This window comes from Pterocles gutturalis, unplaced genomic scaffold, assembly GCF_000699245.1.
Source record: "Pterocles gutturalis isolate BGI_N339 unplaced genomic scaffold, ASM69924v1 scaffold3605, whole genome shotgun sequence".
NCBI classification, from domain to species: Eukaryota; Metazoa; Chordata; class Aves; order Pterocliformes; family Pteroclidae; genus Pterocles; species Pterocles gutturalis.
Window position 1 is genome coordinate 1 of NW_010140502.1, and position 22,742 is coordinate 22,742.

Below are 22,742 nucleotides of genomic sequence, written 5' to 3' on the forward strand. Positions count from 1 at the left end.
TTTTTTTGGTTGTCTGTTTTTTTTTCCCCGCAATGCAATTTAGACTAAAGAAAATGGTCTAATTCACTATTAAAAACTTTAACAAAGGAAACGCCATTGCAAATAAAAGCTTCTCTCTACTACTTGGAGAAAGGTCTAGCTAGAATGACAGCAAACAATAAAGCAATAAGTGGTGTTCAAAGAGATTTCCAATAGTGATATTTCAGGCCTTTCTCCCTGCAGGCTGGCTACAACACATCTGTAGAAGTTGAAAATTGTCTCCAAAATCATTCCAGAGTTTCCCACCATGCAAGCTGTCTCTTGTCATTAAGAATATGTCAATGTTCCCATCCTAGTTTCTTAGAATTAAAGCTCTACAGTTCAACAGCTTAATACAAAACAAAAAAGCCTTGCCCAAGGCTAGAGCATGACATCCAAGGTATCAGCCTGAAATCTGAGTTGCCTATACCACCCTTCCCCTCCCCTATTATATTTTCCCTTCAGCTTTCCTGAAAGCCAAGAATTTGCACTTTAAATTCTAGGCAAGTATCAGAAAGACCAAAATACCATTCAAAAAAAAATAAAAAATCCCAAAACTGTTTTAGAGAACTATATAAAAACTCTGTTACACAGAAAAAGAACTTTTATGTCTAGTAACCAAGTTTGAAGTGTAGTAATTACACCTGGTATGAAAGTTTCAGATCATATTCTTAAGGTCTCAGCCACTGAAAAGCCAGCCCCAAAAAAGACATCACCACCTTCATTTGTCAATCCTTACAGTCCTACCCTCCCAATAACCCTCTGACCTGCACATCACACATGCTGTCTCTGTACACATAAATTACGACCATCCTTAAGTTCCTTCATGGATTCTCCCTTTATTAGAGTACTAAATATGGGAAAAAATGCTTTACTATCCCTCAGATTGCTACCTGTAGAACTTCTTGGGAGCCCCTCTTTGGCAGGTCAGATGGCTGTACATCTTCTGTCATCATGCATCAATTAACATGAGCAACTCAAATGTCTGCTGTTTGGGTTCTTGTTATACCTTCTCTGTATCACTTTATCTCATACCACAATATAAAACCTGGGAACCACCAATTATTTCAGAGAATTTGCATATGCCAATCAGATAGAAGTTGTGCTACACAGACCAGAATAATACATTGGGAAGGAGAATTTGGCTACACAGAAGTTTGTTTAAATTACTTTTGCTTTACCTCCTTCGTTGTCTACTGTAGCTAATTAGCACTTCACTCAAATGTACAGATAGCAACAAATCAAAGACTTTCATTATGCTTCACAAGAAAACAGTAAGCCAAATGTGGTATTTTGCAATGTATTCTAAGTTTCTTAGCAGCTTAACATTCAAGTATCTCATATTTGGCATTAAAAATAGCTTGCTTATGGCTCTGTTGACAATGCATATTTTGAGGAAAGACCAGATACTCACTGAAACTACGTTCACAAAGTCGTCGTCAGACAAGGTCTCTAACATCTCAATGACCGAGGTGCGGATCAGCTTCAATGTCAACCCACTGACGCTCCCGCTCCTAACAGAAGTCCACGAGACAATAGAAAAATTTTATTTAACAAATTTTATTTAAAATGTACAAAAAAAAATACAGAGCACCAACCAGCACTCTCACCAACTTTCACACTTGAATTGTCAATAATTCTCCTGAATTCTCCAACTCACTATTAGTGTTATTACATTATTAGAATAAAAATTGGAAGTCCAAAACTGGCATTCAACGTCTCATTCTTGTGCCTCAGATGAAGTAATAAAGATGCATCATTTCCTCATTTTTATTTCAAGAAATCTGAGTCTACCACCTCAAACCAATGCATTATCTCAACATTTTATACTCCTAAACATAGATTTACAGCTTTAGATTTTAAGATACCCAAATGACAGCTTGTTTTATTCAAGGCAAAACCTAAGCTGAAGTGCAGAAATAACAAATGTTGATAAAACTCACTGCTGATATGAAAGCACTTCAGCACACATAAAAGCAATAAATGCTAATTCTCTTACTGAGAAATTTTTCAGCATGAAGCGATGTGTTTGACACATCAGGCTCAAAGCTTCCTTCAGTCCCTCAATGTTAGCTAAACAAAGGAAGCTTTGCCAAGGAAAAGAGGGAGTTTTTATTAATTTTTTCTCACTTTTAATACATTTTTCTAGTAACTGAACTAGTCAATTTTAAAATATGTATGGTAAAACATGAAGTCTGTATAAACTCTCATCTTTCAAGTTTATTAAATCATTATTAAATCTACTTTCACACTTCTAGTAATTTGTTTTTGGGTTTGTGTTTGACAACATCTCTTGGCATGCATATAAGAAATTTTCAGTTGATTACTTCAGTAATGAAGAAGTTGAAAGCAGAATCACATTAAAGTGATTACAAACCACTTGCACACAGTTTAAATAACTTTAAATTTTGGTTCAGCTTTTTGGAACTATTTTTTGCTGTGTATTTATTTTGTTCATACCAAGATTTTCAGTCCTTGCATATAAGGACTTCTTAATGCTCTCCCTTTTTCAGGATACAGATTTGTTCAATATGTCTAAGTACTTTTATCCCTCTAATGTCAATACCCAGACATTAAACACTTACGCATCAACTAAAATAAGCATGTCTTTGGGAGATGCAGCTCCTTGGATATACCTGAAATAAATAAAGGGTATGAATGACACAAATTTGAAAAAACACATTCATTGCATGTGATGGAAGTCACACTGCGATCTCTAAACTCAATCAAGCTGAATCAACAAAATCATCCTGTTGTAGCTAGCAGAAAATCATGTGCCATCATTTTCTTTCTTGCTGTGTCTTCTAAGCAAACCAAAATCCAAATTGCATTAGGAGAGTCAGACATACTGACAAAAATTCACTATTTTCAGATGCTGATAACTGAAAAACTTGAATCCTGTTTCAGAGTTAGATCTTGATAACAGATGAATTACTACATAAGCCCAGTTCAGTAAAAAACACTTTATCATTCAAAATAGTATATTCAACTAGCACAAAGCCAAGTATTAGTATGCACTATGCCTTGAAAGGCTTACCAAAAAAACATATGAGAAACAATCCCACTGTTCTCTCTCTTTTACCAGTAGTATAAACCACTGAGACATATTTGTAAACACCTGTAAAAGCTTAGAAGAATGGTTCAATCTAATAATCTGAATTACATTTGATTTTGCAGAAAATCAAAGTTTTTAACAGCCTTACACTTATCTGATAGTTATCGTCCTATGAAAAGGTCCATGTAATGCAACAGTATGATGCACTGTAGTGGATACTGCATAACAAACAGTGTGATTTGAAATTTGTTTACTCATAATAATTAACTGATTTTCTGAAAATAAAATAGTAGTATCTAAATGTAAGGACGATTAGATACACAAGAAACAGAAATACTTGTCCTTACAGTCATATCTAGAAAGTAAGTGACATATATAGAACAACCCCTTAAAGAAAGCTTACCACGGTCTTCTACGAACATCATACAGATCTATTTTGTTTGGAGTTCGACTTTTATCTACCCATGGGGAAGCTAAAAAGGAAAAAAAAAGTTTAAAATAAATTAAAAACTTTATTCCAAGTATTTTAAATACGACAGTATAATGAATCAATATAACAGACTTTGCACTACATAAGTATCAACATTTTGTATGGACAAAAAAATGTTTGTATTTGTGTAATCTGTTTTTGAAATACTTATATATTCCTATATACATGAGCATATAATATAATGCAATAAAACTATATATAGGTAAGGATCTTAAAGGGACAAATTGTGTTGAAGAAACAGTTACTTACTATAATTGATCATTGACTTCAATGGAACTAGAATTTCAACCAAAGTACTTTACAATATGAAATAACTTTTTTTTTGGACAAGAAAATATGTAATTTTAAAAACATTTATAAGTTAATTAATGTCATATACAATAATGCTGTGCTGATCTAAAGCCCAGTTATACACCTCCAAAATTATTCACTGACTCAAGAGAGCTTTACCTAAAAATGCAAATTAGAAAAGTGACATGGAAGGATAATATTTTCTGAAAATAACATGAGATTGAAATATTTGTGTCTCTGTAAAGAAAAGGCTAAGATTAATAACCTTTTGCAAGCATTTAATCTAAGCTTTACTGTAATTTTCAGCAAATGTAGGCAATTTTTCCTTACCGAAAGACAAAATGAGCCTTTCAAAACCATTTGACAGCTTAACGAACACAAATAAAAACGTGAAAAGTTATATGAAAAGAAATAATGTTCTGCAATTTGCTCTCTCATTGTATGCCAACAGTACTGAGAGAGCTATCTCCTTATGTTAATAATTTTTCTGTCCAGGAAATAAAGAAAGATACAGGCAGCTCTAGGATTCTTCCTCAAAAAAACAATCCTCTAAGAGAAACGGGAAGAAGTATGCTATGTCTACCCATGAATATAAAATAAACCACCAACTTAGAGCAGCTGCCTAATTTTGATTTTACTAAAATGAACCCTTTCCTAAATGACCAGACCCTGAGTTGGCACATCAGTTCCCAGAACATTTAAACAAAGCATAGCCCACAGGATATTTATCAGTACACATTTATCAACCACAGAAAACACTGCACGTTGTTGCACACCAGACAAACCTCAAACTCTATACCACTATTGTCTACCTTGACAGGTCCTTTGCGGTCTGAGGGGTCTTTGAAATGTCCAGAAGTGAGAAAACAGAATTTTTGAGACTGGTATATGTCATATTTGCAACTTAAGTACAATTAGTTAGGTATGCACAGGTTACATTCACCAGTATCTTATGAGCCAGAAGCCATGGTTAGCACATGTTCAGTCATGGACTTCTCCTGTCTGTCCAGACTAACCCCTCCATTAGAACTCTGTCTGAAAATCCATCCTTGAAATACACTACCTGAGACTTGCAAAATCTGCATTCAGTGTACTCACTTCAGTTTAGGTAAAATAGCAAATATAAATCAAGGTACTGACCAACATTGTCATATCTTTGCCCAAACTTCCAGTCTTTCCACTAACATCCAACAAAAGGCTATCCCTTTTATTATCATATCTGTCCCTCTTAATGAACCCATATCTTGGACAGCATTCATAAACAGAGAATTATCTGAATGTACACATCTAGATTTATTTCAAAACAACAGGTAACGTAATTTACACTGCTAGTGTGACAATAACATTTAGTAATCTTCACTCAGAAGTGAACTAGAACGTTTTTAATTTTTTTTCATATAAAAATTAAGTTTAACTCTTTAACTGCATTCTCCAAAGCAAATGGACGGCGATTCAAAAAGAATTCCAACAAAGAAGCTGAAGAAGAGTGCTTCCATCATAATCGTATTCTCCTACAGCAGCAGATAATGACATAGGTGTTCATTTAAAACTGAATCAATTTTCTAAAGGCTCACAAAATAACGGACTAGTTCCTTAGGTAACAAATTATCTGCTGAAAACCGTCACATGAACATTTAGCTATAATTTAATATCGTAATCGTCAAGAAGATGATAGTGTAACTTACTCCACATACTATTTTGAACTGCAGTCTAACTTTTCTAGATTCTGAACTAAAATGCACAGAAATAGGGGTTTAGATTTTGTCTGTGTAACAGAAAACAATATGAGAAATAATCCAGCTACATTTTTCTGCAAAATCCGAGAGCTACAAATGTATGTTTTCATAATATCACCTGACAAGTAAGCATATAATTTCCTTGAGGTCAACACCAGTTACCTAGACAAACACATTTCAGAATCATGTCCTTTAGATCAAATATAGCGTGGCAAGTCTTTCAGAAACATGACATCAAAAAAATAATACTAACTTAAATTTGTGAGGAAACACTGAATAATAAAATTTGAAATGCATGAAACTTTTCCTAATATTTCCAAAAGCACCAAAAGGGTCTGTGCAAAAAAAAAGCTGTTTTGTTTTGTTTTTAACTGGAATACAAAATAGAACAATTTCTTTTTCTTCCATTCTTTCTCTTTATGGGGATCATGCTCAAAACTTCTGATTGAAACAGAGTAAAAGAAAGGATCTGAAGACAAATCTTTCCAAATCACTCCAGAAAGAGGTTCTTCCACTGAGACCCAATCAACTATGAGGGTGGTGAGGTACTGGAACAGGTTGCCCCGGGAAGCTGTAGATGCCCCATCCCTGGAGGGGTTCAAGGCCAGGCTGGATGAGGCTTTGAGCAACCTGGGCTAGTGGAGGGTGTCCCTGCCCATAGCAGGGGGGTGGAACTCAATGATCTTTAAGGTTCCTTCCAACCCAAATCATTCTATGATTCTACGGTTCTAGGAACTAGCCTTGCACTCAGTTCTACCATAGTTTTTTGGTAATTTCTTGGATTGCAATGAAGTTCAAACTGTCCCTTTCTGACTACATCTGCATTAGTCAGATGAAAAGCACAATGTAAGCGAAGACATTAATCATAACTAGACTACGAACTATTACAATGGTCCAGTTATACCCGTAGCATACAAAAGAAACTGTGAATAAACCACTCAGCACACTACCAACAGCTTATCTCTTCCTTTTGGAGATTACCGTGAACGACGATACTTACAGTTTTTCATTGTGGGAGACAGAGTGGTGAATGCAACAGCTAAATTCTACTTCTCTTTCACTAGTTTGGCCCTTTCAGTATGCACTGTCCTGGAAAGATTGCCAGCATCGTTGGAAAGATCTGAGGAAGGTCTTTAAAAACATTATTTATTACTATGCCTTTAAAACAGCATTTTCTGTGACACATATCAGTAAGTTTCTTTTTCCTAATTAATATGTTACCTTCTGTTGAGACAAATATAACAAGCACCTACATGCTTAAGTTTCCATGTGAGCAAATTTTTCTGGATTTGCACCGTGACTGCAAAATTTTTCATCAGATATTAATGGGTAGAGAATCACACAAGCACTAATTAAGAAACATAATGTTTACCGGAAAACTACTTCCATTTACATTTATAATGTTTTCTACAGCAGTAAACATAATCTGGTAGAAAGTCTCTGCATGGCTAAACATAAATAAGTACTCAGCACTTAGTATCTGAAATTTTATTCACACCAAAGAAGTGCTGAATTCCCTCTTCAACTTCAAGAATTAACATGACTAAATTACTCATTCAGTCTAAGATCTCTCTGGATTGACACTTTTAATTTTAGATGGCTTTGAATGGTCTCAAATCTATTCACTGGTTTTGGTAATGTTCTGAGTATTTAAAGATCTTATTAGAATTACTATTACTAGGAAACTGAAATTCCCTCAGGACAGGTGATGTCCAATGACACAATTGTAATTTAGCCTGATTTCACATTTAAAAAAAAAAAACTGTTTTTCAAGAGATGATTAATTCTCTCTGTGCAAAAATAAGTAATTATGCACTTATATAGGAAACAATTAGAAGGGATGGAGATCACCGACATGCATTGCCTCGGTCCATATGCAGAGCATCCTATAAAGCCATTTGGGGAAACTGGCTTATGTCTTATTGACAAAAGCCATCACATGGTCTAAGATGAAAGCAAAACTAAAATACACGAACAGATGATTACACATTTTCCTAAAAAACTAAAACTGAAAATCAAGGATTTTGAGATTTACAGTTTTATTTATATACCTTATTGTTTAAAACATGCATTTTAATCAGACGCCTTGGAACCTGGCTCACCAAACGTCTTGAAGACACCTGCCTCACCACGTTTCATTGTCGCATACTAATATCTTTGAACTATGTCAACACTACACAGTTCTCTGTTGCATACATTAGGCTTTAGTCATGTTATCCTTTGATGATTTTCTTGTTTGGCATATGGTTAGATTTGATATTTTATAAATTATTAATTGGATTTGATACCCTCCCACTTCTGCTGTTTGTATTTCAAGTAAGAATAAGGCACGCTCTTCAGCTCTTTCTGCACGTGTAGGGTGGAAATCCTCAGTTTTGCTGATTACATGTAAAATCAATTCATGCAGGACAGAGGGTGTCACAGGGTAAAGCCTAAATGAAAGTATTGAAACGTTGGCTACATCTGCCCATTTTTAATTCCTGAGATGATACCAGACGCATAGGTGAGTGCCATGTGGGAGACCTTCTGGAAGCCCTGCTGAATGAGACCCCAGTCACATCTGCCCTGCTCTGCTGTTTAGGTATTCATGTACCATAAACAGAGACACAGATGAATTAACAGCTTCATATCCCTGTAGCACTTTTGGGGAAAGAGGCTAAAAGCTGATAGTAAGACAGGTAATAAATGCCCATTATCAAATCCCAGACAGCATCATCTTATTCTGACTCAAAGGTCATTACCTTTCCATCTGAGGCATTTACTGGGTTAGGCAAACAAATATTTGCTAAAGTTGATTTTTACCTTGCTATCTCTCAAGAAAACATTCATGTGGATATTCAAAACATCCATATATACAGACTACTCAATTCCGTGTGCCAGATTTAATGAAGACTGGAGCCAAGTTTGAGGTGCAACGTGCAACTTGTACTTGGACCTAAGATTCATTTCGCATTTTCTCTCATGTTTTAGTGAACAAACCTGCATTCCGGTATACAATACCCCACACTAGTTGGGAAATGTGGTATTCCTCGGCTTACTAGTCATAAAGAAGTCATGTGAATTTTGATGGAGCAGTAACACCTTTGCAGAATTACTTAAAGGTGAAAAGTGGTGAGACGTGATAGCTAAAAATAAAAAATGACCATAACTTCAAGAGCCCCTAACATTAATCTTAATAAAGTGTTTTGCACTGCTAGACTTCAGATTTAGGATATTTTTATCATAATGATGCCTTGGGTTAATAACTGATTAGTACTATCCCCCTGAGAGAGAGACTGTTCCTGACCAACTCCATGCTACCACAGGAGATGTTCAGTCAAAACTGAATGCAGCCACTTCTTAACTATTTTCTTCAGGTAATGACTTAAAATTGCCAAGAGCTCAAACTACCTTCAGGTAAAATCTGTCTAACACAGACAGCTCTGTGTAACATCCTCTGTAACTTCTATAGCACCATCACCATACAGAAAAGAGAGAATAATCATCTCACAGAGGTTTTTTTCAGACTGTATTACCTATGTGATTATGGGCAATACTGGGCTCAGTTTCATCAGTTCAGAAGTGAGTTTTAGATGGGAACAGTCCACAAGCAAACAAATCCATTGCTTTATTGGTCCCAATATGCCAAAAGAAACAAAAGCACTTTGAACGTGTAACACATACTGCAGCCTGCAACTTAACCCCTCAAATAGTTCTGTGTTATCTCAGTTCAGAGGCAAATAGTTCTGTTTCCTCATGTATAGACTGAATTTCATCCTCAGTAGATGTGTTGCTCTCATTGGTTTCACCTGGACTAGTTGCCATCCCCACAAAGGGGGCTGAGGTATCAGAGCTTGAGGAGAAGAGGTACAGAAGCAATAGAATGTTTTGGTTTCTTTTGTTGTTGTTGTTGTTTTTCTTTTTTTTTCCTATAAGAGAAAATCTTGGAGATCTCAGTTTGTATCATAAAAAAAAAAATAGAGATGGTATAAACTCCAGCACAGAAGTTCTGGTGGCCTGCTGGCTACAACTTTATTAACTCACTAGAAACAATGCATTATGCTGTGACTGGGTTGATCTGCTTGCACAACTACAACATTCAGCATATCAATTTTGGAAAACAAGCCACAATTAAATGTGTTGTAAGATTCTCTATATCATGAGTATCATTAGTTCCAAATCACGTCAGCCCACGTCCCTTCCTTGCAGATTTCAGGAAAAAAAAAACAAAAAAAAACAAAAAAAGGATGTGAACAACACTCATAGAGGCTTATTTCAATGTAAAAAATAGAACTAATCAACTTACACACTAATTGCACTAATTGACAATTTATAAGCTGCATTGCTGAGAAAGTGTACTGTTGGATTTTGTTTTGTTTTTTTACTTCAAAGGCTCCTTTAAATGTTGAGTTGTTAACAGGAACTGACAGGTATAAAATATAAAACCTTTTGCAGAAAAAAAAAAGGTGAAGTTTTCAGTTTTTCAAGGCTTTTGATTCATTTTGTATGGATTTTTTAGGCTTTCTAGTCTCTTAGTTATCTGCTTCAGTAATGACTTTCTTTGGAGAGTTCAATATCAAGGCCACAACACTATTGCTTGCCATTAATGGTTAACACAAGAGCAGCTGTGCACAGCAAGTCCTTCATTTGGAGAGATACCATTTTATTTTATTAGAAATTGATTTTTAAAGCTCTTCCAGTATTAATTTGTCTAAGCAGGGAATGCTCTAGTAACTGAGTGAGACTTGCTTCGCTGACATCTGGAAATAGGTTCAAGATGGTTTTAATTTTTTTTTTTTTTTTTTTTAATGAAGGGGAAGCGATAATACTAGCTCTTCTCTTTCCATATTTTTAATCCGATAATTTTAAGACTTTAGGGACAAAATTACCTTTCTGGATAATCAGTGCTGCAGCATTATCTTTTCTTTATCTGTAAATTTATCCATTTAACACCCTGTAAGCCCTAATTACACAGGAATATCTTAGTAAAATACTGGCATGAGCAATGCAAAGAGACTCTTCTCCAATGAATTAAAGTTCCTGTCATATACTTTTCTATTATACAGATAAACAAAGTAAGGCTAAATACAAGGTAAGTCTACATTATAAAATGTAAAGAATACCACAGTTCTTATTACTGTAATCTTCATCACTGATATTACAAAGATCCTGAGAAGATTAATACACTTGCTAATATTTAAACAGTGTTATGAATTTAAGTATGTTAATGAATATAACAGCACACTGAATCTTAAAAAAACCTTGATGTCACACATACCCCTGGCTTGACTACCTAACCTTCAGAGGATCACTGAAGAAGTAATTTCATCTCTCTATACCTCTTTCTTTTATCTGCAAAGTGGAGACAGTGATATTTTTATTAATTTTAAACCAGAAGAGGTTTTGGGGATGAAAATTAAGCAGTGTGTTATATGCTGTAAGTATACATATGCCCTTAGTATAGCATAAAATAATCTAGGGGTGTTTGAGAACATGAAGCCTCCTAGAACAGGACTGGAGAACCTTGTAGTATATAAGAAACAAAACAGGATATGTGCTGTCCATCAAGAAAGACTGCCAGCATGTGTTGTCCCTTCAGTCACACCATGGGTCTGTCTAAACGATGCTAACAGAACTCTGACTTGTTGTGTTTACTAGTACAGATATACCTTTAAAGCTGAGGGAGCAGATGAGCCTAAGAAACACCTGTATGCATGGTTAAGACATGCTCAGATATTATTAAAGTAAGAATTAAGATCATGTAGACAATTCCAACAGTGTAGTCTTTTTCAGTATCTACGTATTTAGCTAAGAAGTACTTTAACTTCACAGGCACTTTGCAACTTGAATTCAATACTTCTCAGAATATGACAGTTATAGCTCTATAACTAACAGGACGGCCAACATCCTGAAATGTTACTTCATGTCTAGTTCACCTGGAAGTCTGGCAAAGATTCAGTCTCCTTAGGAAATACTATTTCTCTTCATGAATATGAAGTTCCTAACTTTCACCTAAGAAGTTGATATTGTTGCACTTTACTACCAGCTCTCCCGTAGCTGTATGAGCCTGAGCAGAGCCAAAACAAAGCCCTCCTCTACCCATTTCCTTTCTTCTCCCACCCTTCTTCTCTAACATGGGTAAAGTCAAACAAAGATGGCAAATATCTATGTCTAGGTTATGTGACAAGAGAAGAGACACAGAGCTGCAGGAGGCTGCTTTTTCCTCTATGAAAAAAAAAAAAAAGTCAACAGGGAGAAGTCACAGAACTATGTAGCACTTTGGGAGATTGGAAGTTTCCAGACGCACTGTATTGGGAAGTCAAGTTTTAAATTTAATTTCCCATAGGCCCTTATTAAATCTCCATATGGAAGTGGGAAGATTTGGAACACCTGGGGACAGGACAGTATTTATTTTTCAGTGTTATTTTTTATTATGAATTGCCTCAGCTTTTCAGATCTCGACCCAGTGTGGCACATTCCCACCTTCAGCACACTGCAGACCAAACACTGTCACACTGAATCCAGGTTCAACATTTCTTCATAAAAGATGCTGAATCTCTTTATGCATCCTCATGCTACTGTTATTGTTATATACACCCCACTAATTGGAATCTGAAACTATCCATACCAGTATTACCTTTTCTAGTATTACCTTTGGCAAAAATTATTCAGTATACTAGCCCAAGAGAGCTGAGTCGGTGTTGCTGATCAAACAGGTTTTTTTACTAAACATTCATCTAAATCAAGAGTGTGTTTTCATTTGAGTAATCCTTTGCAGCCAAACTTTCTTAAGTGTATTTATTGCCATAACTAGAAAGCCTCCTATATCACAGTTAACTGCAATAAATGTCTGCTGTCTGCAGTCCAAAACAAAATTATTCCTTTACTAAGGATCTTAGCCTTACAAAAAAACAAACCAAACCAAAACAAAAACAACACAGAGAGGTAGTGTCTGGTAAAAGGCACACAAATACAAACTGTTTTTAAAATTTGTTTAATTAGTAATTGCTACAGTGAAAATAATATGCTTCCCACTGCAGTATTTTAATGAAACATTGATTAACAATTATAATCCTCATTACCTCTATAATTAAGATAGATTTCAAGATTAAAAGAGCAACTGGTTGGTTTGTACCTAAACTTCCATGTAGCCTGCCAAAAATTTGATATTAAATTATTCTTTCAGACAGCTGCTTTCTAAAACCTAGCAGTAAAATTAGCTGGGTAGGTGCTTCACAAAATGTAAGTAACTTAATATCTGTCAAGCCATATTAAACTACTTTAATTAAATTATTTTTTTTCTTGTGTAGGAGATTTGTCCACTGCTCTGTGGTTAATTATAAATTAAATCTTCAGTCTGATCTATATTAAAATACCTTGCTGTCTATGTGGAGTCAATGAACCTCTACATGTGCAAGCCCACAGGAAATGGATTCAAGATTAAAAAAAAATAATAAATTTTTGAACTCCTGCCACTGAAGAAAAATCTCTTTGGAAACAGTATTATAAAAGAAAAACAAAACCTGGCCTACATTACAGATTCTAGGTGGCCCTGCTTGAGCAGGAAGGTAGGTCCAGTTGACTTCCAGAGGTTTCTTCCAACCTCATTCATTCTGGGATTCTGTGATTGTTATCACTTATTCTTACTTTTAAAAATACATCAGATATTCTGTATTAGATAGCACATATCTGGTGAATGAGATAAATTCTTCCAGAATAGTCATCCATTTCAGATGCAATGTGGAATATATCTTCCTCTGAGGATGACCATATTTCCCCTTTTATTTAAAAGCTTTCTAGAAATTAAAAGCTTAGGTATTAAAATACTATGTTGTGATATTTGCAGTTTTATGTCTTTGAAAGTTTCAATTGGGTTAGAACGAATTGGTAACTTCAATGATCTTACTAAAATGTTGTCAGATTACTCCTTTTAATTTGAATCAAGAACTAGGGAAACCCTATGTCTGGACTAGAAGTGGGTAAGTATCGTCTTAAAATTACATCTTAAAAGCTAATACCTGTTCCTAGGATTAGAATTATAAGCTCAAAAATTAGACAGGAAGATGTACATCTACTAGTACTACTGAGAAGGTGCTTTAACATTTATAATAATTTGTTCTCTCTTGCCATCTCACAGAGAATCCAAATTTTAAACTTGGTGGCTCATAGTTTTGCCAATGAAACTTTCCTGATTTCGTTTACTGTTTCAAAAACTTTGCCTTTCAGAATTCCATAATACCAAATTTTGGTAAGGTTTGCGAAAAAAAAACAACCAACAACAAAAAAAAAAAAACAACCAACCCCAAAAAACCCACAAAAGATATTTCAGGTTTTTTTCATGGTAGTGGTCAAAACTGAGTCCTACTCTTGAGTTACACATAAATCATGGAAGCATGCTCCCCTGCAGGACAAAAACTAGAAACTTCTACAAATATTTTTAAACCTGGTGGATTTTGTAAATAAACTAGAACTGAAAACATGCAGTCAAGACAACTGAGACTTCAGACAAAACCAAATAGGAAAGAGAAGAGGTTATTTATATGCCCAGTCCTATCTTGCCCTCTGCAGACAACGCAGCTAAAATTCTGTTCAAACTGAACATTAAGAAACAAGGGTTTTCTCATAGAATTATATGTGTGGGAGACGTTCGGAAAGGCTGATTGTGATTCCCTGCTGAAAAAAGGAAAAGAAACTGTAAATAATTCCCAAAAATGCCACCATGTAAATTGAGATTCCTTGTTTCCTGACATTACTCAAGATAACCCCTAAGGATGCAGAGGATAATGACCCCAAGGTCCCTGTGCCTGCAAGTCAGTCAGGACATACAGAGAACAGCATCGCTTTTAACAGAATGCAATATATATTCACTGCATGTCTTTATGTCCGGGTCTGGCTTTTCTTTTTTACCCATTTTTTAAAAAAAGTCTTATATTTCAATGCTGCTTGAATCTAATTTTACTGAATCTGTTCTCATCCACCATCTTCTTGCTATGGAAATTTAGTTTAATACCAAAAGCTTAAACAAAAGAAACCTTTCCCCTATAGCTTCATGAGAATGTTTTATTTACCTGTGTATCAGTTACAAAGGATTCTCTATGTACTGGCTCAAGGCTGTACAAGGCTGTACGAGGCTCAATTTATGAGCCTCTGGCACACATGTGCCTTCTGAGCAGAAGGCAGTTGTCTGTTACTACTTTGTTTCCGTAAACATTATTTCCCCTTTGAGCAAGAGGGTCATTACAAAGGGAAAGTAGAAGAGGTTATGGAATAAATTGTAGTCGCTCACAAATATGCTTGTTTCTGAAGAGAAAATCAGCCTGTTCCTTAAAAATGAGAAGGGCCCTACATGCATCAGGAGGCTCTGAAGCCTTCTAGGCGACTGCTGCTTGGTTTCAAGCCCACTCTTACACGATACAGGTATGTAACCTGGGATTAGACTGGTGTGGGAACAGGGAAGGGACAAAAAGCTGCAAAAAACCTCCTGAGACCCTCTGTCTCTTGGCTAGGGAGTTTCATTTAAGCTCAAGGCCTTGTTCCTTGCCTGAGCTACACTGTGTAGACGTCTGTGCACCATGTTGTACTTTGATGATCCTGACCCTGACTCAGAGACTTCCCGGCCTGATCTCAGAGTTCTCTTGTCAATATGGACTTACAGAACTATAGAATCATAGAATAGTTTGAGTTGGAAGGGACCATGAAGGTCAGGTAGTCCAAATCCTGTGCAGTAAGCAGGGACATCTTCCACTAGATCAGGTTGCCCAGAGCCCCATCCAACCTGACCCGGAATGTTTCCAGGGATGTGGCATCTACCACCTCCCTGGGAAAACTGTTCCAGTGTTTCACCACCGTAAGCATAAAATATTTCTTCCTTCTATCTAGTCTAAACCTCTCCTCTAGACTCTCCACTGGTCGGGCTGAGCTGTGAAGCTGACCCCAGCACAAGCACTGCATACACCAGGAGGTCTCAATATGTTCAACTTTTTTTAGCCTTGTCTTTTCCACACATTTAGTATTTATTACAGTATTATTTATTGCCGCTTGTACACTTCCCTTTTAAATTAAGAATTTTAGCAGGTATCTTCATCACCTGAAGATGGAGATTCCTGTCTTGATTCTGATACAACTCCATAAATGCATGTAAAAAAGACAATGCATTCTTACAAGGCTGAAACCATCTCTTGAAAGAAAGACTAATTTGTGATATATAACTTTAAATGTAAGAATGAGCATATATTACATCCTTCCTAAAAGTTCCATTCACTTTTTTTTTTTTTATTATTCTTCAGAGCTCTTTTATTAAACTATTGTTCACTTACTCCTGAGTTGTTCAGAGCTAATAGAATAGCTAATAGAAATCTCAATTTTTTTCTTGGCATCTTCATATCAAAATGGATGGTTGCCAGCACAGTAATAGAGCTTAGCATTTCTCTTCACAAATATGACACCATTGAAACTAATGAAAATGTTGATACTAAGTACCCTCACTAGTCTTTAGAATTATTTTGGGCAAGACACAACTTCTTAAATAATTTAAAGAAGAAAAAGTTCAGTATGAGGAGACTCTGACTTTAAATCAAGGTGAATAAAACTCTAACTGGAAGAGATAAAATAGGTTTGAAGCCCATGGAGAGATGAACTGAGTATATTCTAGGGAAAAACAGTTAATAAAAAAAATTAAGCAAGTGATGTATTAAACTATAAAGAGAGAAGTTGAACTCAGTGCAGTCACCAATATTTCTTTTGGGGAATACTGCAAGGTAAACACAGGAAGCTTCTGCACAGTTCCCTGTTTTGACTGGCACTAGTTCTGCTGTCACTGCAAATATCAATATATATGTCTATGCATATATTTCTAATACTTAGCTTTCTTGCATATCTGTTTCTATCCATCTGCACAAACATCTTCCTAAATCTGGCTTGCCTGGATTCCATATTTTTCTCTTCTTCAAAACAAAACCAAAGGTAACACCACATAGAATGTGGTTTTCTCCTCAGTAAAATTACATTTTGCATAAGGAACATTTGATGGACTAATTATGTCATAGCATTAAAGGAAATTACTATTTGTTAACATTACTTCCTCTACCTGATGCTGTTAGCTGTTTCCATAAAACAGAGACTCTTATCCTACTGCATGGAATTACTACTGTATCTAAGCCTAATGCCATTGATTGTAGTGTATAAAGAAGAAGATCTGAGGAAAGGAACTGGTCTAAATGCCCGAGAACTGTGTCTCAACCTAGGTCATAGTCAGAAGGAAGCTGTCTTGTCCCCATGATAGAGACAAGGGAACACAAGTGTACCGAAGAGGCAGACAAAGCACAGCTGAAAATTATATGAAATCATATATGTGATGCTAGAGGGGTGTACAGAAATACCAAAACCAGAATATATATAGGAAATAATGGAATATATGTAATAGAAAAATAAACTTATATTTCACACATACTTTCCACCCATAGGGTCACTCATAGAAACATACCTTTATGCTGCTGGTTACTATGGTGACGAGGATAGCCTAAGAGCCTACTTAGGACAGAAGTGACATACTGTCTAGCACATTACTCAAGGCAGTGGGATGCTATCAGACAAAAACATTAGTTCAAGATGTTGTTTGGTTTTTTTTTTTTTTCCTAGTAGCTGGTATAGTGCTATGTTTTGGATTTAGGATGAGAATAATGTGATAACACACTGATGTTTAAGTTGTTGCTGAGCAGTGCAGAGGTCGAGCTGTTGGAGCGGGTCCAGAGGAAGGCCACAAAGATGGTCAGAGGGCTGGAGCAACTTCCCTATGAGGACAGGCTGAGAGAGTTGGGGTTGTTCAGCCTGGAGAAGAGAAGGCTCCGGGAAGACCTTATAGCAGCCTTCCAGTACCTGAAGGGGGCTACAGAAGAGATGGGGAGGGGCTTTTTACAAGGGCATGCAGTGACAGGATGAGGGGTAATGGATTTAAATTGGAAGAGGACAGATTTAGACTAGATATTAGGAAGAAATTATTTACTGTGAGGGTGGTGAAACACTGGAACAGGTTGCCCAGGGAAGCTGTGGAGGCTCCATCCCTGGAGGTGTTCAAGGCCAGGCTGGATGAGGCTTTGAGCAACCTGGTCCAGTGGAGGGTGTCCCTGCCCATGGTAGGAGGGTTGGAACTCGATGATCTTTAAGGTCCTTTCCAATCCAAACCATTCTATGATTCTGTGATTCCATGACTTTTCAGCTTCTCATACTGCTCTGCCAGCCAGGAGGCTGAGGGTGCACAAAAAGCTGGGAGGGGACACAGCCAGGACAGTTGATCCAAACTGGGATATTTCATAGCATATGACATCATGCTGAACATGATGAACAATAAAATTGGGAGGGGGTTGGCTGGAGGCAACAGTGGCTGCTCAAGGACTGGCTGGGCACTGGTCAGCGGGTGGGGAGCAATTGCATTGTGCATCACTTTTTACATTATTTTATAATTATTATTATTTTCCCTTCCTTTTCCATCCTATTATACTGTCTTTATCTCAACCTATGAGTTTTACCTTTTTTCCAATTCTCTCCCTCATCCCATTTAGGGGACAGTGAGCAGATGGCTGTGTGGTGTTTACAGCCTGATGGGTTAAACCACAACAGGGAGGAAAGACCGAGCGGGTATCTTTCAGCTAATAATGAGCAGACTTATATATGCATTTTAATTTTGGGGTTTGATACTTTCAAATTCACCACTATGGATAAATTAATCATTTAAGCAGTCTTACCGAAGGCCAATATAATGAAGTAATGTTTTACATTTTGCAATATTTTCAAAAAAAGTAAATGTGAAAAGTATCCATTCCAGAATATGAAACTTGATTTAATTTTCAGAACATTTGTATGTGTCAGATAGGTCTCTGCAAACTGAGATAAAGAATACACAATAAAGAGAAAAATGGACAAACTTGCGCCAAGATCTATTCTAAAAATCTAAACCCCAAAGGGCTTACCTATTTGAGCTATAAATGCAAGGAAGTGGGAAGGAGAAGATGCACAGAACAATTCACATACAGTTTAGGGACTGTCAGACTGCTCCAGGTTACTCTGTGTGTGTGTAAAATTTAAAAAATTGGGGAATTACCATGGAATTTTTGAAATCAACTTCTGACAGGACTAGACAGATAGTAAGGACTTACGCACTTAGCTACGGAATAAGCAGGAGGTGTGTGGATCTGAGTTTTATACCAAATATAAATTTCTGTTTAGGTGGAATATACACAAGAAACATATCCACCTGAAAAATAGGGAAACCAAGCTTTTCACATTTTATAGAGGTGGTCTAAGGAAGTCTACATAGAGATTCTGAGGCTCCTGTGTTGTCTTGATAAACAGCTAGAGTAGAAAGGTTAGCTAGACATAAGAATATATTTTTCAGTGTATAAGATAATCTTACACTTCAGAATTAATTTCCTAGAGACTGGCACAGTGATATATTTAAGAAACACTTATTTTTCAGCACTTGGAAAACATCACTATATAGTAAGCAGTGACAAATGGTGACCCCAAACAGTACTAATAGCATTGGGAAAAGAACACTTGGAAATAAAATGAATATGAAATTTGCACTTTCAGTATTATTTTTTCTGCAACTCTTGCTGTATTTATTTCATCAGCACCTAGCATGACAAAACAAACAGTACTCAAGTGGTATGAAATATCCCTTCTCGTAAACTAGCCTAAGGCAGTTTCTCTGTCTGTGCTAGTAATTGTGCTAATGATACAGCAAACAGCTTTAGAATAAACCCCTTCACCCTCAGAAACACCAACAATCTTGTACAAACAGAAGAGAAAAGATTCAAATTTCTTCCTTAACCAGTTGGAGGCAAGAGACAAGACGTCACACACAATTGTCTTGTGTGTAGTGGACATATTATTTTGTCGCTGATAACAGCATTACTTAACAGGAACAGGAGCAGCACAGGCAGTATGCCTTGCCAGAAAATAAGCCTTCCCAAACAAATTAAGGCTACTGATGATCTAAATTCAGTAAAATATACATCTATTTAAATTAATTACTGTGATCCAGTAATGGGATTCTTTGACAGGTGGAACAGATGCTGGTTGAAATAATCTGGTTGAAATAATCAAGTTGTATTCATTGACTTTAACTGTAATAGCAAAGACATGTCAGATATCGTGGATTCTGCAGGACATAAACATAGCATGGTGCAGTCGTGTTTTCACTGACTTTAACCATAAGATTATCTGTCTAGTCACTGAGTCACTATTTTTAAAACTAGACAGGTACAAAAATCTCATGGGCAAATATTCAATTGATTCTTTGACAACACATAGAAAACAATAAGAAACGATTGCTTTTCAAAGGACATCTTCTGTTCCTCTTATTGTAAAAAAGTACCAGTTACATATTTCACCCCCAGTTCCAGTTTCTTCCCCCTCATACTAGCTTTATGCTAGAATAAGTTCAGTCTTTGAGTTACTTCTGATTACAGAAAGCCCATCTATTTAACAAAGTAACCTTTAGTTATCTTTTAATGCTCGTAAATATTTCAGAGAATTTTTAAGGCAATATGTGACATAGCACAGTTCTTTAGGAGTCTTCAGTTACCTGGGTAATACCTAGCGAGGCCAGTTGCACTACCAAAAACCTGCCATAATAAAGTGGGGTCCTCCTCTCTGTTCCGCTTGAACACATCGTCCAGCGCTGCAGTCCAGTTGAGTTCATTTAGCACTATCGTTGCTGTCAAAGACAAAACATGTTGGCATTACAAAGTTACATCCTAACACAAGCAGCAATGACTACAAAAAGCAAACTGAACTATTGCAGAAAGTAATAACATTTCATTTGATCAACAAAGTAAGTTGAAAGAAATACACTCCTCTTCCTTGGGAATTTTAAGTTTCTGAGCTCTCTTCTTCCTGTTGCACTATTTGTATGCAATGACTGTTGGTTTATTTGCATAGCCAGTATCTTCTACAAATACTTTGTTTCTGAGATGTCACTCTTATTGCTTTTCCCCATTACGGAAAAATAAATGCAATCATATAAAGTTGATGTTTCTACTAATTACAACACACTGCAATAAGAAAAACTAGAATGGCATCAACAAAAGCAGGTGAGTCTCTCACAAAGGTAACAAGGATGTCCCTTTCCAAATGGATGCTGTAAGATAATTATATGCGAAAAAGGCAATAATGAGTTATTTGAATTGTAACATTGAAGTAGGACTGCATACACAATAGTACTCACTATTGCCGGCTAACAAGATCTTAATGTTCATAGATGTAACCACTTACAGAAAGACCAGCAGTGTGAACACTAATATTTATGAGTTGGGTCAGTTCCACAATGAACTTAAAATATGAGGAAATTCACATTTCAGCTAATCATGTGGCCAGTTACACAGAAACTTATGTTCGCAAAGTTGTCCTGTAACAATACTTTTTTTAGTCAGTTAAATATGTTATATAATCTAACATACATTAACATGTTCTATGTCTTTCTGAAAAAAAAAAAAAAAAGATGAACACTGCTACAAGAAGTCAATTGACTATAGTCAGTAGCCAATGAAATTTCATTGTGGTACAGAACACCTTATAATATATTTTATGATAAATCATGCTTTTCACCACATTTAACCAGACGTAAATATCTCATTAATTCCCTCCCTCCCCCCCAATCTTAATAATGTTAGGCAATAGCAGGTACTCAGTTGATTAGAAGAGCAAAGGCTTTTTGTTGGTTTGGTAGTAATTCTTCCTTTTGTGTTGCCTAATGGCATTCTAAAACTGAAATATAGAGATTAGCAAGTCAAGAGTGGAAAGGGAACTAGAGAGGAAAGCAGATTTGAAAACAGCTAAAGACGTAGGTGTAAATCCTACAAAAGTTAACACTGTAACACAGATCCTGCTTACACTATAATATTGCACACAAGAAAGAAAATTCAACTTCTCTTGTAAATGGGCAAGTCAAGCTGAAATAAAAACAGTTCACAGTTAAAGCACATAAGTGGCATCACTGTACAAAATTTGATCTGCAGGTCTACATTCTAGCTCCCTGTTACCGTGAAAAAAAGAAACAAAAATAAGGACAGGTTGAAAGTTAACATCTGACAGCCCATTTCCAAAGTGAGGTTGTTATCATGTACTTGAGAAATGAGATCACAACATTAAATTTTATAGGCTTGTTTTAAAAGGTTAAGGAGAAAATTGCTACACAATATGTTCCTCAGAAATGTTTATCTCTTTTTTCCAAAGTAGTTTTAAGATAATATTACCCTCTCAAGATAGTTTTTTTAATAGAAATATCAAACAAAATTACCAACTCCTGAGATTCCCTGTAAGCAAAAAGCTTGTAATATATACCTGTCTCTTTGTCAAGCAGATAACTATAAACACTTATATGTTTACTGGAGAAAGAGGAATAATTCCCTAAAGCACCATGACAAATTAATTATCAACTTAAAATGGTTACTGTTCAAATATCTCTTTTCGATCCAGTTTGAGCTACTGTGTAATTAAGCATTATATACAGATTTCTAAACCTGACTTTGTTTCAGATCTTACTTCCACAAGTGGTTCCATGAAGCCACTAGAAGCTCTGCCATTTACTTAGACAAGAATTTCCTTTCATGCTTGAATTTTTATATTTTCATGTTAGTGTTTCCTCATCTGATGCACAAAGTACTTGGCCCAGTGTAAGCCTATGCCAATGGTTCCTGGCAGCATTTAGAGCACTGGAGATCAGGATACTTTAGGCACATGGGAGACAACAATTTTCACCTCTTTGCCAGCCGCAAAACACTTAGGTTTCAGGGTCCTCTATGAATTCCCAAGCCCCATAATCATATAAACCAATGCATTTATTTCACCTTCTGACCTGACTTAAAATTGTTGCAGCCTCTACACCCAAATCTGTCAGTGACTTTACCACCCTGGTCAGACCACTGACATCCCTATTCAGCAAAATATTTAATCAAAAAAAAAAAAAAAAAAAAGTTAATCATGATCATGCTCATAAATGTTTTTCTAAATTGGTGATTATCCACCTGATGAAAACAACACTTTACATATGAAATATGATACAATATTTCTAAAACCAGGATTTCCTTCAGACAGTTAGCTTACAAATGAATAAACTATATTAAGATATATTAAACGCATTATATCCATTTACAAATACTAACGCAAAGATCTA

At 36.0% G+C, this 22,742-nt stretch overlaps 1 protein-coding gene across 1 annotated transcript in view; it reads right to left on the reverse strand.

The window, feature by feature from the left end:
• Positions 1 to 1,432: 1,432 nt before the first annotated feature.
• LOC104469245 (voltage-dependent calcium channel subunit alpha-2/delta-1-like) overlaps positions 1,433 to 22,742 on the reverse strand; it is a gene marked incomplete at both ends in the record, with an annotated part of 79,451 nt that continues 58,141 nt past the window's right edge. Inside the window, 4 exons of the mRNA XM_010083688.1 lie at positions 1,433 to 1,532; positions 2,604 to 2,654; positions 3,477 to 3,546; positions 20,154 to 20,285. Of these exons, the coding sequence (XP_010081990.1) occupies positions 1,433 to 1,532; positions 2,604 to 2,654; positions 3,477 to 3,546; positions 20,154 to 20,285 (353 nt within the window). The remainder of the gene's footprint in view (positions 1,533 to 2,603; positions 2,655 to 3,476; positions 3,547 to 20,153; positions 20,286 to 22,742) is intronic.